This window comes from Anomaloglossus baeobatrachus, chromosome 4 (genome assembly GCF_048569485.1).
Source record: "Anomaloglossus baeobatrachus isolate aAnoBae1 chromosome 4, aAnoBae1.hap1, whole genome shotgun sequence".
Lineage (NCBI taxonomy): Eukaryota > Metazoa > Chordata > Amphibia > Anura > Aromobatidae > Anomaloglossus > Anomaloglossus baeobatrachus.
Window position 1 is genome coordinate 96399789 of NC_134356.1, and position 12578 is coordinate 96412366.

Sequence of the window (12578 nt, forward strand, 5' to 3'; positions counted from 1 at the left end):
GAAGCATGCTGCCTGTGGATCGGGCAGCATGTATCAGCTGTCGGGTTCCCTTTAAACAAACCTTCACTGTAGAGATAAAAATATAGCGCATATGAGAAGCACCCGTGGAGTGATTTCTGTATATTTATATTATAGAATTGCTCACCTGGTTAGGTTGTGCGCCCTCGCACAACCCCGGTGTTAGATGTATAATTCCTCTGGGGGATGAGGGACTGTCTCAGCTGGCGTTATCCGTTGTTTTGCTGGGTGGATCCAGGTTTGTTGCCGCTGCTGGCTTCAGATTGACCGACTTTTTGAATCCTGGAGCTCTGTGCGGACCTGTGTCCTCCCGCTGTTAGTTCAAATGATCTGATGGATTCTATTACTCACAGCAGCTCTACCCGGATTCCCTTATGGGAGTAGGCATATAGAAAAAAGATTCCGGTCTTTGTGAGCGCCAGTAATAGATCTTTGGTCTTTGATCTTTTAAGAAATTTGGCTTTATTATTAATAACATAAAGCTCTTGTATTAACACAACGCTTTTCAGCAAGATACACTTGCCATCCTCAGGTGGATGGCAAGTGTATCTTGCTGAAACGCGTTGTGTTAATACAAGAGCTTTATGTTATTAATAATAAAGCCAAATTTCTTAAAAGATCAAAGACCAATGATCTATTACTAGCGCTCACAAAGACCGGAATCTTTTTTTCTATATTTAAACAAACCTTGACCTTTTGCCTGCACTCTCGTAGATTAGCTAGCCTTGATTAGTGCCATGCTCATTGTGAACTTATCCAACAAGTCTAGGATGGAGAGTGAAAATTGAGCTATTGTCTGTGTGATGGGCTCCACCATTGTGAAAATGGGAGCCACTCATTACACATGAGAAATAGTGGGGGCTGACTTGCGTGAGCATCGCATTGCCTGGAGCGGCTCTTCTGACAGGTGTGTGACAGCTTCATATATTCTGTGTATCTGATATGCTCCTGTCAGGAGAGCCACCGACTGCTCCGAACAGTGCGATGTGATCCTCGTCCAGTCACGCGCAAGTGTTACTCCAGCCTTAGCAGTACAATATACTATTACAATTCTGTCTGTCTATCTATCTATCTATCTATCTATCTAACACTTGTGTGTGACTGGAGCAAGGATCACGTCGCACTGTTCGGAGTGTTCGGCGGCTCTCCTGACAGGAGCGCATCAGCTGCATAGAATACATGAAGCTGACACACTCCTGTAGCTCTCCAGATGTTAAACAATCAGTTGTTGGGATTTGTAGTTTCTCAACAGCTGCCATGTCAGAAGTTGTTGATTCCTATTGTACCTCAGACTATGACAGGCAATCGACCTCTGTTATGAATACGCAAAAAACTACAATTCTTATCAAGATGAATGAAGCAGTAATCCTCAATAAAATATAGTCATGATTCATATTTACTAGATATGTTATAGGTTGCAACTCACTTTTGCCTTTTTTCCTTCAGGGCTTCATGCCTACCCATGCACTTGAGAGAGCCGTCATATGTTTGGCTGTTGGTTCGCCAGCAGCCATCTTGCCTGACTCCTCCGAGGGTTCCTGTGTTCTCTGAGAAAGCTGCTGCCAGACATCTGTGGCTGTGACTTATCTCTTAGAGAACATAAGGATTTTTGCAATACCAGTTTATTAGGATTGAGCATCTGTATGAGTAGATAGGATTACTGCATATCTCGCTGGGGCTAATACCATGTTATATTATATACCAATCTGAATGTAATGAGCACTCTATATAATATTTACATTATGCATCTATTTCATAAAATCTTCTTCTAATGTCTGTGTTCGGAATGGATTAGTATTAATAATTAAGGACTGTTGTTTTTCTTACAGGCTAAAGTGAATAATTCCAGTCTAATTGGATTAGGATATACTCAAACCCTTAAACCAGGTAATGATATTCTGATTGCTATCCTTTATCATAATCTTCCATGTGGTTGTCATGAATCATGTACATCACAATGGTCAGTTATCAGCCGATAAACTCAGAAACACTGGTATGAACTTTACTGTAAAGTTTATTTGCCGTTTCCATTCTGGCTCTTACATGCGGTCTATTTTCATGTTTTATCCCCACACCACACCTAAAGAATAGCAGCCGGTGACTGGTGTAGCTGCCATCTTCTATATGTCCATATGAGACCACAATATAGAGACCATCAGAGTCCTAGTAAGTGCTGAAAAGGGAGTCGCAAAGGATCCGTAAAAGGGGGAAATATTGGCTGACAGGTCACCACCGCAGCCGGTGATTGGCTTAGCTGCCATCTTCTATATTTCCATATGAGACCACAATATAGAGACCATCAGAGTCCTAGTAAGTGCTGAAAAGGGAGTTGCAAAGGATCAGTAAGAGGGAGAAGCAATTTTTCATTTACAAGCAAGACTAACCATTTGGAAAATCCTATTTCTTTTTCGCTCTATTGGGAGACCCAGACAATTGGGTGTATAGGCTATGCCTCCGGAGGCCGCACAAAGTACTACACTTAAAAGTGTTAGGCCCCTCCCCTTCTGCCAATACACCCCCCGTGCTCCCACGGGCTGCTCAGTTTTTGCTTTGTGCGAAGGAGGTCAGACACGCACAGCACAGCTCCACAGATTAGTCAGCAGCAGCTGCTGACTAGGTCGGATGGAAGAAAAGTGGGCCCATATAGGGCCCCCAGCATGCTCCCTTCTCACCCCACTTTTGTCGGCGGTGTTGTTAAGGTTGAGGTATCCATTGCGGGTACGGCGGCTGGAGCCCACATGCTGTTTTTCCTTCCCCATCCCCCTTAGGGCTCTGGGTGAAGTGGGATCTTATCGGTCTCCAGGCACTGAGACCGGGCTTCATCCACAACTCCTGTGGAGCCTGATGGATAGGAGCCGATACCGTTCAGGGACATGGCCCTGCATCTTAAAGGTACTCTGTATCCCTATGGGGACCGCGCACGGCATCACCTCAGCTTTGCTGGGTGTGCTAGTGCACCGGGGACCGCGGCGCTGACCGGGTCTATATGTGCCATTACACACTCAGCGTCGCTGAGTGTGTTTATATGTAAGGGCTACCGCACTGACCGCCGTTGCCACGGGACACTGCGGCGCGGCTGGGACTTGTAGTTCGCCGGGGACTTTCACGCGACCGCGCTTTTACGGCGGCCGCGTTTATTACTACAGTCCCCGGCTTCATTGCGGCCTAGTTTCCCTTTTTTTTTCTCCCGCCCTCAGCCCTGACAGGCAGGGGAAGGGCGGGACGCTGCACGGAGCGAGCAGCAATGAGGGCTGGAGTATGATTTACATGCTCCACTCCCCTCACTGTACACAGTATGAGCGCCCGTTTCGCGCTCTTTCTAGGCCACGCCCACAGCTTCCTCAGCTCGTCAGGACGCCGCAGCCATTCCTGTCAGCTCCACCGACGCAGAGAGGGACATATTCATGGGAGACCCAGACACGGTCTCTGGTGGCCTCACAACCGCTTAGGCGGCTGGTAAACAGCACATGTGGTGCTAGCCCCATGGTGCTGTATTGTATGGGTACATTATTTGTGTACTGTATATAATTTACACTGTATGAGCACAGTTCTTTCTGGCTATATACCCTATTGTGTTACTCAGGGAAAGCTATAGCATGGCGCCCATAAAAGGCAAGGGTGCCAAAACACAGGCTTATTATGTTGCCTGCGCCGCATGTAAGACCCAGCTACAGGCAGGTTCCACTGACCCTCATTGTGTACAGTGTTCGACCCCTGTGACACTTCCTCAGCCGGATCCTCTGCTAAGAGGGGCCCAGGGGGAGCCACCTGTTGACACTGTCCAGGTGACGGGGACTGAGTTTGCAGCCTTTAAGGATCAACTCTCTGAGACTATGGCTAAGATACTAGAAGCCTTGCAGTCCAGACCGGTATCTCAGCAAAGGGACTCTGTTGAATCATTGTTCCCTGACCCCCCTCAGTTGGACCAACAATGTCCTCACGGGGTATCTCATACATCCCAGACGGAGGGTTCGGACTTAGAACCTAGCCCCAGATCGTCTAAGCGAGCCCGCTTAGAATTTCCCTCGACATCATATTGTTTAGGGTCTCAGCGGGGGGATTCTCTGGTTGATGATGCGGAAACAGCTGATCAGGATTCTGATCCTGGGAGCGCTCTCAATCTTAATTCTCCAGACGGGGACGCCATAGTGAATGATCTTATTGCATCCATTCATCAGTTGCTGGATATTCTTCCCTCAGCCCCTCCGGTGGAGGAGTCTGATTCTCAGCAGGAGAAATTTCGCTTCAGGTTCCCCAAGCGTACACAGAGTATGTTTCTAGACCACTCTGATTTCAGAGAGGCAATCCAGAATCACCATGCTTGTCCGGATAAGCGTTTCTCTAAGCGCCTTAAGGATACACGTTATCCTTTTTCCCTGGAAGTGGTTAAAGGTTGGATTCAATGTCCCAAAGTGGATCCTCCAATCTCCAGACTGGCGGCTAGATCCATACTTGCAGTGGAAGATGGGGCCTCGCTTAAAGATGCCACTGACAGGCAGATGGAGCTCTGGATGAAATCCATCTATGAAGCTATCGGAGCTTCTTTTGCCCCAGCATTCGCAGCCGTATGGGCGCTACAAGCTATATCAGCAGGTCAAGCGAAAATTGAAGCGGCCGCGCCACAAGTGGCTTCCATTACCTCCCAGACCTCGGCAATTGCGTCTTAAGCTATGAATGCTGTCCTGGACTCTGTGAGCCGTACGGCAGTTGCGACCGCCAATTCGGTAGTAGTCCGCAGGGCCTTGTGGCTACGGGAGTGGAAGGCAGATTCCGCTTCCAAAAAAGCGTTTAACCGGTTTGCCAATTTCTGGCGACAGGCTCTTTGGCGAGCGCCTGGATGAAATCATCAAACAATCCAAGGGAAAGGATACATCCTTACCCCAGCCCAAGCAGAACCTCTCCCAACAGAGGAGAGGGCAGTCGAGGTTCGGTCCTTTCGGGGCGCGGGCAGGTCCCAATTCTCCTCGTCCAAAAGGTCTCAGAAAGAACAAAGGAACTCTGATGCATGGCTGTCTAAGTCACGTCCTAAAAAGGCCATTGGGAGCACCGCTAACAAAGCGGCTGCCTCATGACTTCTACCTCCTCTAGTAGCATCCTCGGTCGGTGGCAGGCTCTCCCGCTTTTGCGACACCTGGCTGCCACAAATAAAAGACCGCTGGGTGAGAGACATTCTGTCTTACGGTTACAAGATAGAGTTCATCTCTCGTCCCCCGACTCGATTCTTCAGGTCTTCTCCGCCTCCCGAGAGAGCCGAGGCTCTTCTGCAGGCGCTGGGCACTCTGAAGGCAGAAGGAGTGGTGGTCCCTGTTCCTCTTCATCAACAGGGCCAGGGTTTTTACTCCAACTTGTTTGTGGTCCCAAAGAAGGACGGGTCTTTCCGTCCTGTCCTAGACCTGAAACTTCTCAACAAACACGTAAAGACCAGGCGGTTCCGGATGGAATCCCTTCGCTCCGTCATCGCCTCAATGTCCCAAGGAGATTTCCTTGCATCGATCGATATCAAAGATGCTTATCTCCACGTTCCGATTGCCCCAGAGCACCAGCGCTTCTTGCGCTTCGCCATAGGAAACGAACACCTGCAGTTCGTGGCACTGCCATTCGGCCTGGCAACAGCCCCACGGGTTTTCACCAAGGTTATGGCTACTGTAGTAGCGGTCCTCCATTCTCAGGGTCACTCGGTGATCCCGTACTTGGACGATCTGTTGATCAAGGCACCCTCTCTAGAGGCATGCCAACACAACCTCGACGCTACCCTGGAGACTCTCCAGAGTTTCGGGTGGATCATCAATTTTCCAAAGTCAAATCTGACACCGGCCCAATCGCTCACATACCTTGGCATGGAGTTTCATACCCTCTCAGCGATAGTGAAGCTTCCGCTGATCAAGCAGCGGTCACTACAGACAGGGGTACAATCTCTCCTTCAAGGCCAGTCACACCCCTTGAGGCGCCTCATGCACTTCCTGGGGAAGATGGTGGCAGCAATGGAAGCAGTCCCTTTCGCGCAGTTTCACCTGCGTCCTCTTCAATGGGACATCCTACGCAAATGGGACAGGAAGCCGACGTCCCTCGACAGGACCGTCTCCCTCTCTCAGGCGACCAAAGCTTCCCTTCGGTGGTGGCTTCTTCCCAATTCATTGTCGAAGGGGAAATCCTTCCTACCCCCATCCTGGGAAGTAGTCACGACGGACGCAAGTCTGTCAGGGTGGGGAGCGGTTTTTTCTCCACCACAGGACTCAGGGTACGTGGACCCGGCATGAGTCCTCGCTTCAGATCAATGTTCTGGAAATTCGGGCAGTGTATCTTGCCCTGAAAGCGTTCCAGCAGTGGCTGGAAGGCAAGCAGATCCGAATTCAGTCGGACAATTCTACAGCGGTGGCATACATCAACCACCAAGGCGGCACACGCAGTCGACAAGCCTTCCAGGAAGTCCGGCGGATTTTGATGTGGGTGGAAGCCACGGCCTCCACCATATCCGCAGTTCACATCCCAGGCGTGGAAAACTGGGAAGCAGATTATCTCAGTCGCCAGGGCATGGACGCAGGGGAATGGTCCCTTCACCCGGACGTGTTTCAGGAGATCTGTTGCCGCTGGGGGGTGCCGGACGTCGACCTCATGGCGTCCCGGCACAACAACAAGGTACCAACGTTCATGGCACGGTCTCAAGATCCCAGAGCTCTGGCGGCAGACGCCTTAGTTCAGGATTGGTCGCAGTTTCAGCTCCCTTATGTGTTTCCTCCGCTGGCACTGTTGCCCAGAGTATTACGCAAGATCAGGGCCGACTGCCGCCGCGCCATCCTCGTCGCTCCAGACTGGCCGAGGAGGTCGTGGTACCCGGATCTGTGGCATCTCACGGTCGGCCAACCGTGGGCACTACCAGACCGACCAGACTTGCTGTCTCAAGGGCCGTTTTTCCATCTGAATTCTGCGGCCCTCAACCTGACTAAGTGGCCATTGAGTCCTGGATTCTAGCGTCTTCAGGGTTATCTCAAGAAGTCATTGCCACTATGAGACAGGCTAGGAAACCAACGTCCGCCAAGATTTATCACAGGACGTGGAAAATTTTCCTGTCGTGGTGCTCTGCTCAGGGTTTTTCTCCCTGGCCATTTGCATTACCTACTTTTCTGTCCTTCCTTCAATCTGGACGGGAAAAGGGTTTGTCGCTCGGTTCCCTTAAGGGACAATTTTCAGCGCTCTCTGTGTTTTCCCAGAAGCGCCTAGCTAGACTTCCACAGGTACGCACGTTCCTGCAGGGTGTTTGTCACATCGTTCCGCCTTACAAGCGGCCGTTAGAACCCTGGGATCTAAACAGGGTGCTGATGGTTCTTCAGAAACCACCATTCGAGCCAATGAGAGATATTTCTCTCTCACGCCTTTCGCAGAAAGTGGTTTTTCTAGTAGCAGTCACTTCACTTCGGAGAGTGTCTGAGCTAGCAGCGTTGTCGTGCAAAGCCCCTTTTCTGTTTTTTTCACCAGGACAAGGTGGTTCTATGTCCGGTTCCGGAGTTTCTCCCTAAGGTGGTACCCCCCTTTCATCTCAATCAGGATATTTCCTTACCCTCTATTTATCCTCATCCACTTCACCAATGTGAAAAGGATTTGCACTTGTTAGATCTGGTGAAAGCACTCAGACTCTACATTTCTCGTACGGCGCCCCTGCGCCGCTCGGATGCACTCTTTGTCCTTGTCGCTGGCCAGCGTAAAGGGTCACAGGCTTCCAAATCAACCCTGGCTCGGTGGATCAAGGAGCCAATTATCGAAGCTTACCGTTCGGCTGGGCTTCCGGTTCCCTCAGGGCTGAAGGCCCATTCTACCAGAGCCGTGGGAGCGTCCTGGGCTTTGAGGCACCAGGCTGCGGCTCAACAGGTGTGTCAGGCGGCTACCTGGTCGAGCCTGCACACTTTCACGAAGCACTATCAGGTGCATACCTATGCTGCGGCGGATGCCAGCCTAGGTGGACGAGTCCTTCAGGCGGCGGTTGCCCACCTGTAGGAAAGGGCCGTTTTACGGCTCTCTTACGAGGTATTATTTTACCCACCCAGGGACTGCTTTTGGACGTCCCAATTGTCTGGGTCTCCCAATAGAGCGAAAAAGAAGAAGGGAATTTTGTTTACTTACCGTAAATTCCTTTTCTTCTAGCTCTAATTGGGAGACCCAGCACCCGCCCCTGTTTTTTTGTGTACACATGTTGTTCATGTTGAATGGTTTCAGTTCTCCGAGTTTCCTTCGGATTGAAGTTAAACCAGTTTATAATTATTTTTTTCCTCCTTCTTGCTTTTGCACCAAAACTGAGCAGCCCGTGGGAGCACGGGGGGTGTATTGGCAGAAGGGGAGGGGCCTAACACTTTTAAGTGTAGTACTTTGTGCGGCCTCCGGAGGCATAGCCTATACACCCAATTGTCTGGGTCTCCCAATTAGAGCTAGAAGAAAAGGAATTTACGGTAAGTAAACAAAATTCCCTTCTTCTTTGTTTGACAACAGCTTTAAAAGTATTTGTGAAGGCACCATTACATTGATAGGCTCCTTTTATCATATGTTCTAAGAAACATAAGGAAATTAATATTACAGTAATTATTTTCTGGGCAGATTTTGGTGACTATGCTGAAAAAATTCTGGTGTTAAATTATTACCTGGGGATTATGCATGGAAAACACAAGGATTAAGGTACCGTCACACTAAACAACTTACCAGCGATCCCAACAACGATACAACCTGATAGGGATCGCTGGTAAGTTGCTAGAGGTCGCTGGTGAGAGGTCACACAGTCAGACGCTCCAGCGATCCCACCAGCAACCTGACCTGGCAGGGATCGCTGGAGCATCGCTACACGGGTTGCTGGTGAGCTGTCACACAGGCAGATCTCACCAGCAACCAGTGACCAGCCCCAGCCAGCAGCGACGCACTGAAGCGATGCTGTGCTTGGTAACTAAGGTAAATATCGAGTAACCAACCTGATATTTACCTTGGTTACCAGCGCACGCAGCTACACGTGCAGAGAGCAGGGAGCAGCGCACACCGCTTAGCACTGGCTCCCTGCTTTCCTAGCTACAGCGCACATCGGGTTAATTACCCGATGTGTACTCTGCTACACGTGCAAGGATCAGGAGCCGGCACTGGCAGTGAGAGCGGCGGACGCTGGTAACGAAGGTAAATATCGGGTAACCAAGGACAGGGCTTCTTGGTTACCCGATGTTTACCGTGGTTACCAGTGTACGCAGAAGCCGGCTCCTGCTGCCTGCACATTCAGTTGTTGCTCTGTCGCTGTCACACACAGCGATCTGTGCTGCACAGCGGGAGAGCAACAACTAAAAAATGGTCCAGGCCATTCAGCAACAACCAGTAACCTCACAGCAGGGGCGGGGTTGTTGCTGGATGTCACAAACAGCAACATCGCTGCTACGTCACAAAAGTCGTGCTTCAGCAGCAATGTTGCTAGCGATGTTGCTTAGTGTGACGGGGCCTTTAGCCACATTGACTGTTTTACTCACTTATAAAAAGCTCTATTAATTAGAGATGAGTGAACCCAAGGTTCAGGTTTTCGCCAAACACCTACTTTTAAAAAACAAAAACGGTTCGAAGTTCAGGCGCTATACGTATGAAATTTCCTCACGAGCATCTCTGTGTTCGGGTACGCTCGGTGCTTGGCCCAGTGCGAGCCGCTTGCAGTGTGTGAACAGCTCGCACTGGGGGTAACAGCAGTGTGATCAGATATAGAGTGCACCAACCAAAAAAAAAAAAAAAGGAAAAACCCCACCCTCGAAAGTGATTTGCTTATGGCTGCCAATCAGTCACTTCCATTGTGGTTTGGGCCAAGCCCAAACCCATGGTGGTATGGTTCAGCTGCATATGCCAAACCGAACTTCCACGGCTTCCCCCATCTTGACTATTAATTCCACAGCGCTTTACAGATGTGATCTATGGGTCTAAACCTCTCGATTTCAGGGCAAACTATAAATGCACTGCAGATACTCAGTGTTCAGTCTTGGTTTCAGTCACAGAAAATACAATTCTGATTTTTATTTGGCTGTGAACTTGCCCAATAAAAGAAGTCAAGGTTGCAGCAACATGGTCCCTTTTGGCCATTCACTTGAGAGGCATCTCCATTTATGAGATGGTGGTACTATGGCTGGACAATTGTTCTGCCAGCAGCTATCTCTCCCAGTTCTCCTATACACAGAAGTGTTTGCTCTGCTGATTGTTCCTATGTTACTTGTGAGAGAGCTGCTGCCACACATTTCCATTGGTGAATTATTTCAGGGACACCAAAGAGATAGGAAATTGTCTTTAAATGGAATCGGTCAGCAGGTTTTTGCTTTTTGCTATGTCATCTGAGAGCAGCATGATTTAGGCAAAGAGACTCTGAATCCAACCATGTATCATTTAGATTACTGGCTGCAGCCTTTCTGATATGATCAGATGTTTTAGATTTAGAAAAGCAGCAAAACTGAGAGCTGTCCTGCACACACCAGGCTCTCTATAGAGATTGTTCATTAGCATTGAAGTCTCAATCATAGCAGGGGGGCGTGTAGGACAACATGGCACAAGCCAGCTAGTCACAGCAATGATAATCACTATGTGATTAAGCTTGTAATAAGTAAACAGCAGCATGGAGTCTGATAAGAGAGGCAGAGTTGATTTTTCTTTTTGTTTTGTTTTTTTTAACCCATACAGCATGCTTTACTCAATTACATAACAAAAACCTGCTGACAGATTCCCTTTAAAGGGAACCTGTCAGCAGATTTGGGGCCTATAATCTACAGCTACCACCACTGGGCTATACAGCTTTCTAACATGCTGTACATAAGAGCCCATGCCTCTGTGTAGAACGTAAAAATCACTTAATGATATTCACCTAAACCAGGGGTGGGGAACCTCTGGCCCGCGGGCCGTATGCGGCCCGCGACGACTTTTTCTGCGGCCCCCGGGCTGATTCCGGGGGACTGCAGTGCTGGAGCGGCAGCCGCATCTTGCTGGCTGCTGGCCCTTTAAAACCCCACACAGCGCGTTCAATGCTGAACGCTGCATTTCCTATACCTGAAAGACTACGTCCCCATGCTGGCACTGCCTACGTGAGGACGTGCTTTGTAGGTGGGGTCGGCGTGAGGTGCCCTACAATCAAACAAGAGGATTGACTGCCAATCATCCCCCAGGTCTTACTGTGCCGGGCAGCGCTTTGTGCCCGGCGGCTCCTTGTACCTGGCGGTGGCTCCCTGCACCCGGCGGCTCTCCCTGTGCCCGGCGGTGGCGGCTCCTTGTACCTGGCGGCGGCTCCCTGTACCCGGCGGCTCTCCCTGTGTCAGGCAGCAGCTGCTCTCCTGGCTGCGGCGGCTCTCCCTGTGTCCGGCGGTGGCGGCTCCTTGTACCTGGCGGCGGCTCCCTGTACCCGGCGACTGCGGCGGCTCTCCTTGTGTCCGGCAGCGACTGCTCTCCCGGCTTCGACAGCGGCTCCCTGTGCCCGGTGGCGGCTGCTCTCCCGGCTGTGGCGGCAGCTCCCTGTGCCCGGCGGCGGCGGCTCCCTGTACCTGGCGGCGGCTCCCTGTACCCGGTGGCTACGGCGGCTCTCTCTGTGTCCGGCAGCGGCTGCTCTCCCGGCTTCGACGGCGGCTCCCTGTGCCAGGCGGCGGCAGCTCCCTGTGCCAGGCGGCGGCAGCAGCTCCCTGTGCCAGGCGGCGGCAGCAGCTCCCTGTGCCAGGCGGCGGCAGCAGCTCCCTGTGCCAGGCGGCGGCAGCAGCTCCCTGTGCCAGGCGGCGGCAGCAGCTCCCTGTGCCCGGCAATGGCTCCCTGTACCCGGCGGCAGCTACCTGTGCCCGGCGGCGGTGGCCCTCTGCAATCCCCAGTCATCTCTGTGCCCCCTCCCCAGTCTCCCCAGTGATCTCTGTGCCCCGAGCCTGTCCCAGGTCTGTCTGTGCCTTCAGCCTCTCCCATCCTTCTCTGTGCCATCTGTGCCCGCCAAGCATCCCCCAGGTTTGTCTGTGCCTCCAGCCTCTCCCATCATTCTCTGTGCCCCCAGGGCTGTCTATGTCCCTCTGGCATCACCCAAGACTGTCTGCCCTTGGCTATGTATATAACCCCAGCAACGTTTGTGCCCCCCAGCTATGTCTGTGCAACCCAGTGATGTGTATATACCCCCAGTGAAGTATGTACCCCCAGTGACGTCTATGCCCTGCTGCTTACCTAGTGATATATATTCCTCCCAGCCCTCCCCAGCAATGTTTATGCCCCCCCAGCTATGTCTGTGCTCCCCATCAATGATGTATGTACCCCCCAGTGATGTCTATGCCCCCAGCCTCCCCAGTGATCTATATTTCTCCCAACCGTCCCCTGTGATGTATATACAGCAGTCCCAGCCAACTCAAATCTGGAAATGCAACAAGATCAACATCACCTAATATTACAGCTGCACCAAAGAGTAGAAGCTCCAGCCGCCACAGTGAGTTAATTGTTTGACCAAATATATTAGGGTAATTTTCAAGTTGATAGTTTTGTGCGGCCCCCGAAGGTTGGTAGAAATTTCCAAATGGCCCCTGGCAGAAAAAAGGTTCCCCACCCCTGACCTAAACGGT

The 12578-nt window shown here is 51.0% G+C and overlaps 1 protein-coding gene across 2 annotated transcripts in view; it reads left to right on the forward strand.

Moving 5' to 3' along the window:
• VDAC1 (voltage dependent anion channel 1) overlaps positions 1-12578 on the forward strand; it is a 66464-nt gene that overhangs the window by 52193 nt on the left and 1693 nt on the right. For both annotated transcript variants that reach the window (XM_075344485.1, XM_075344486.1), the window contains exon 8: positions 1848-1905. In XM_075344485.1, coding sequence (XP_075200600.1) covers positions 1848-1905 — 58 coding nt within the window. The remainder of the gene's footprint in view (positions 1-1847; positions 1906-12578) is intronic.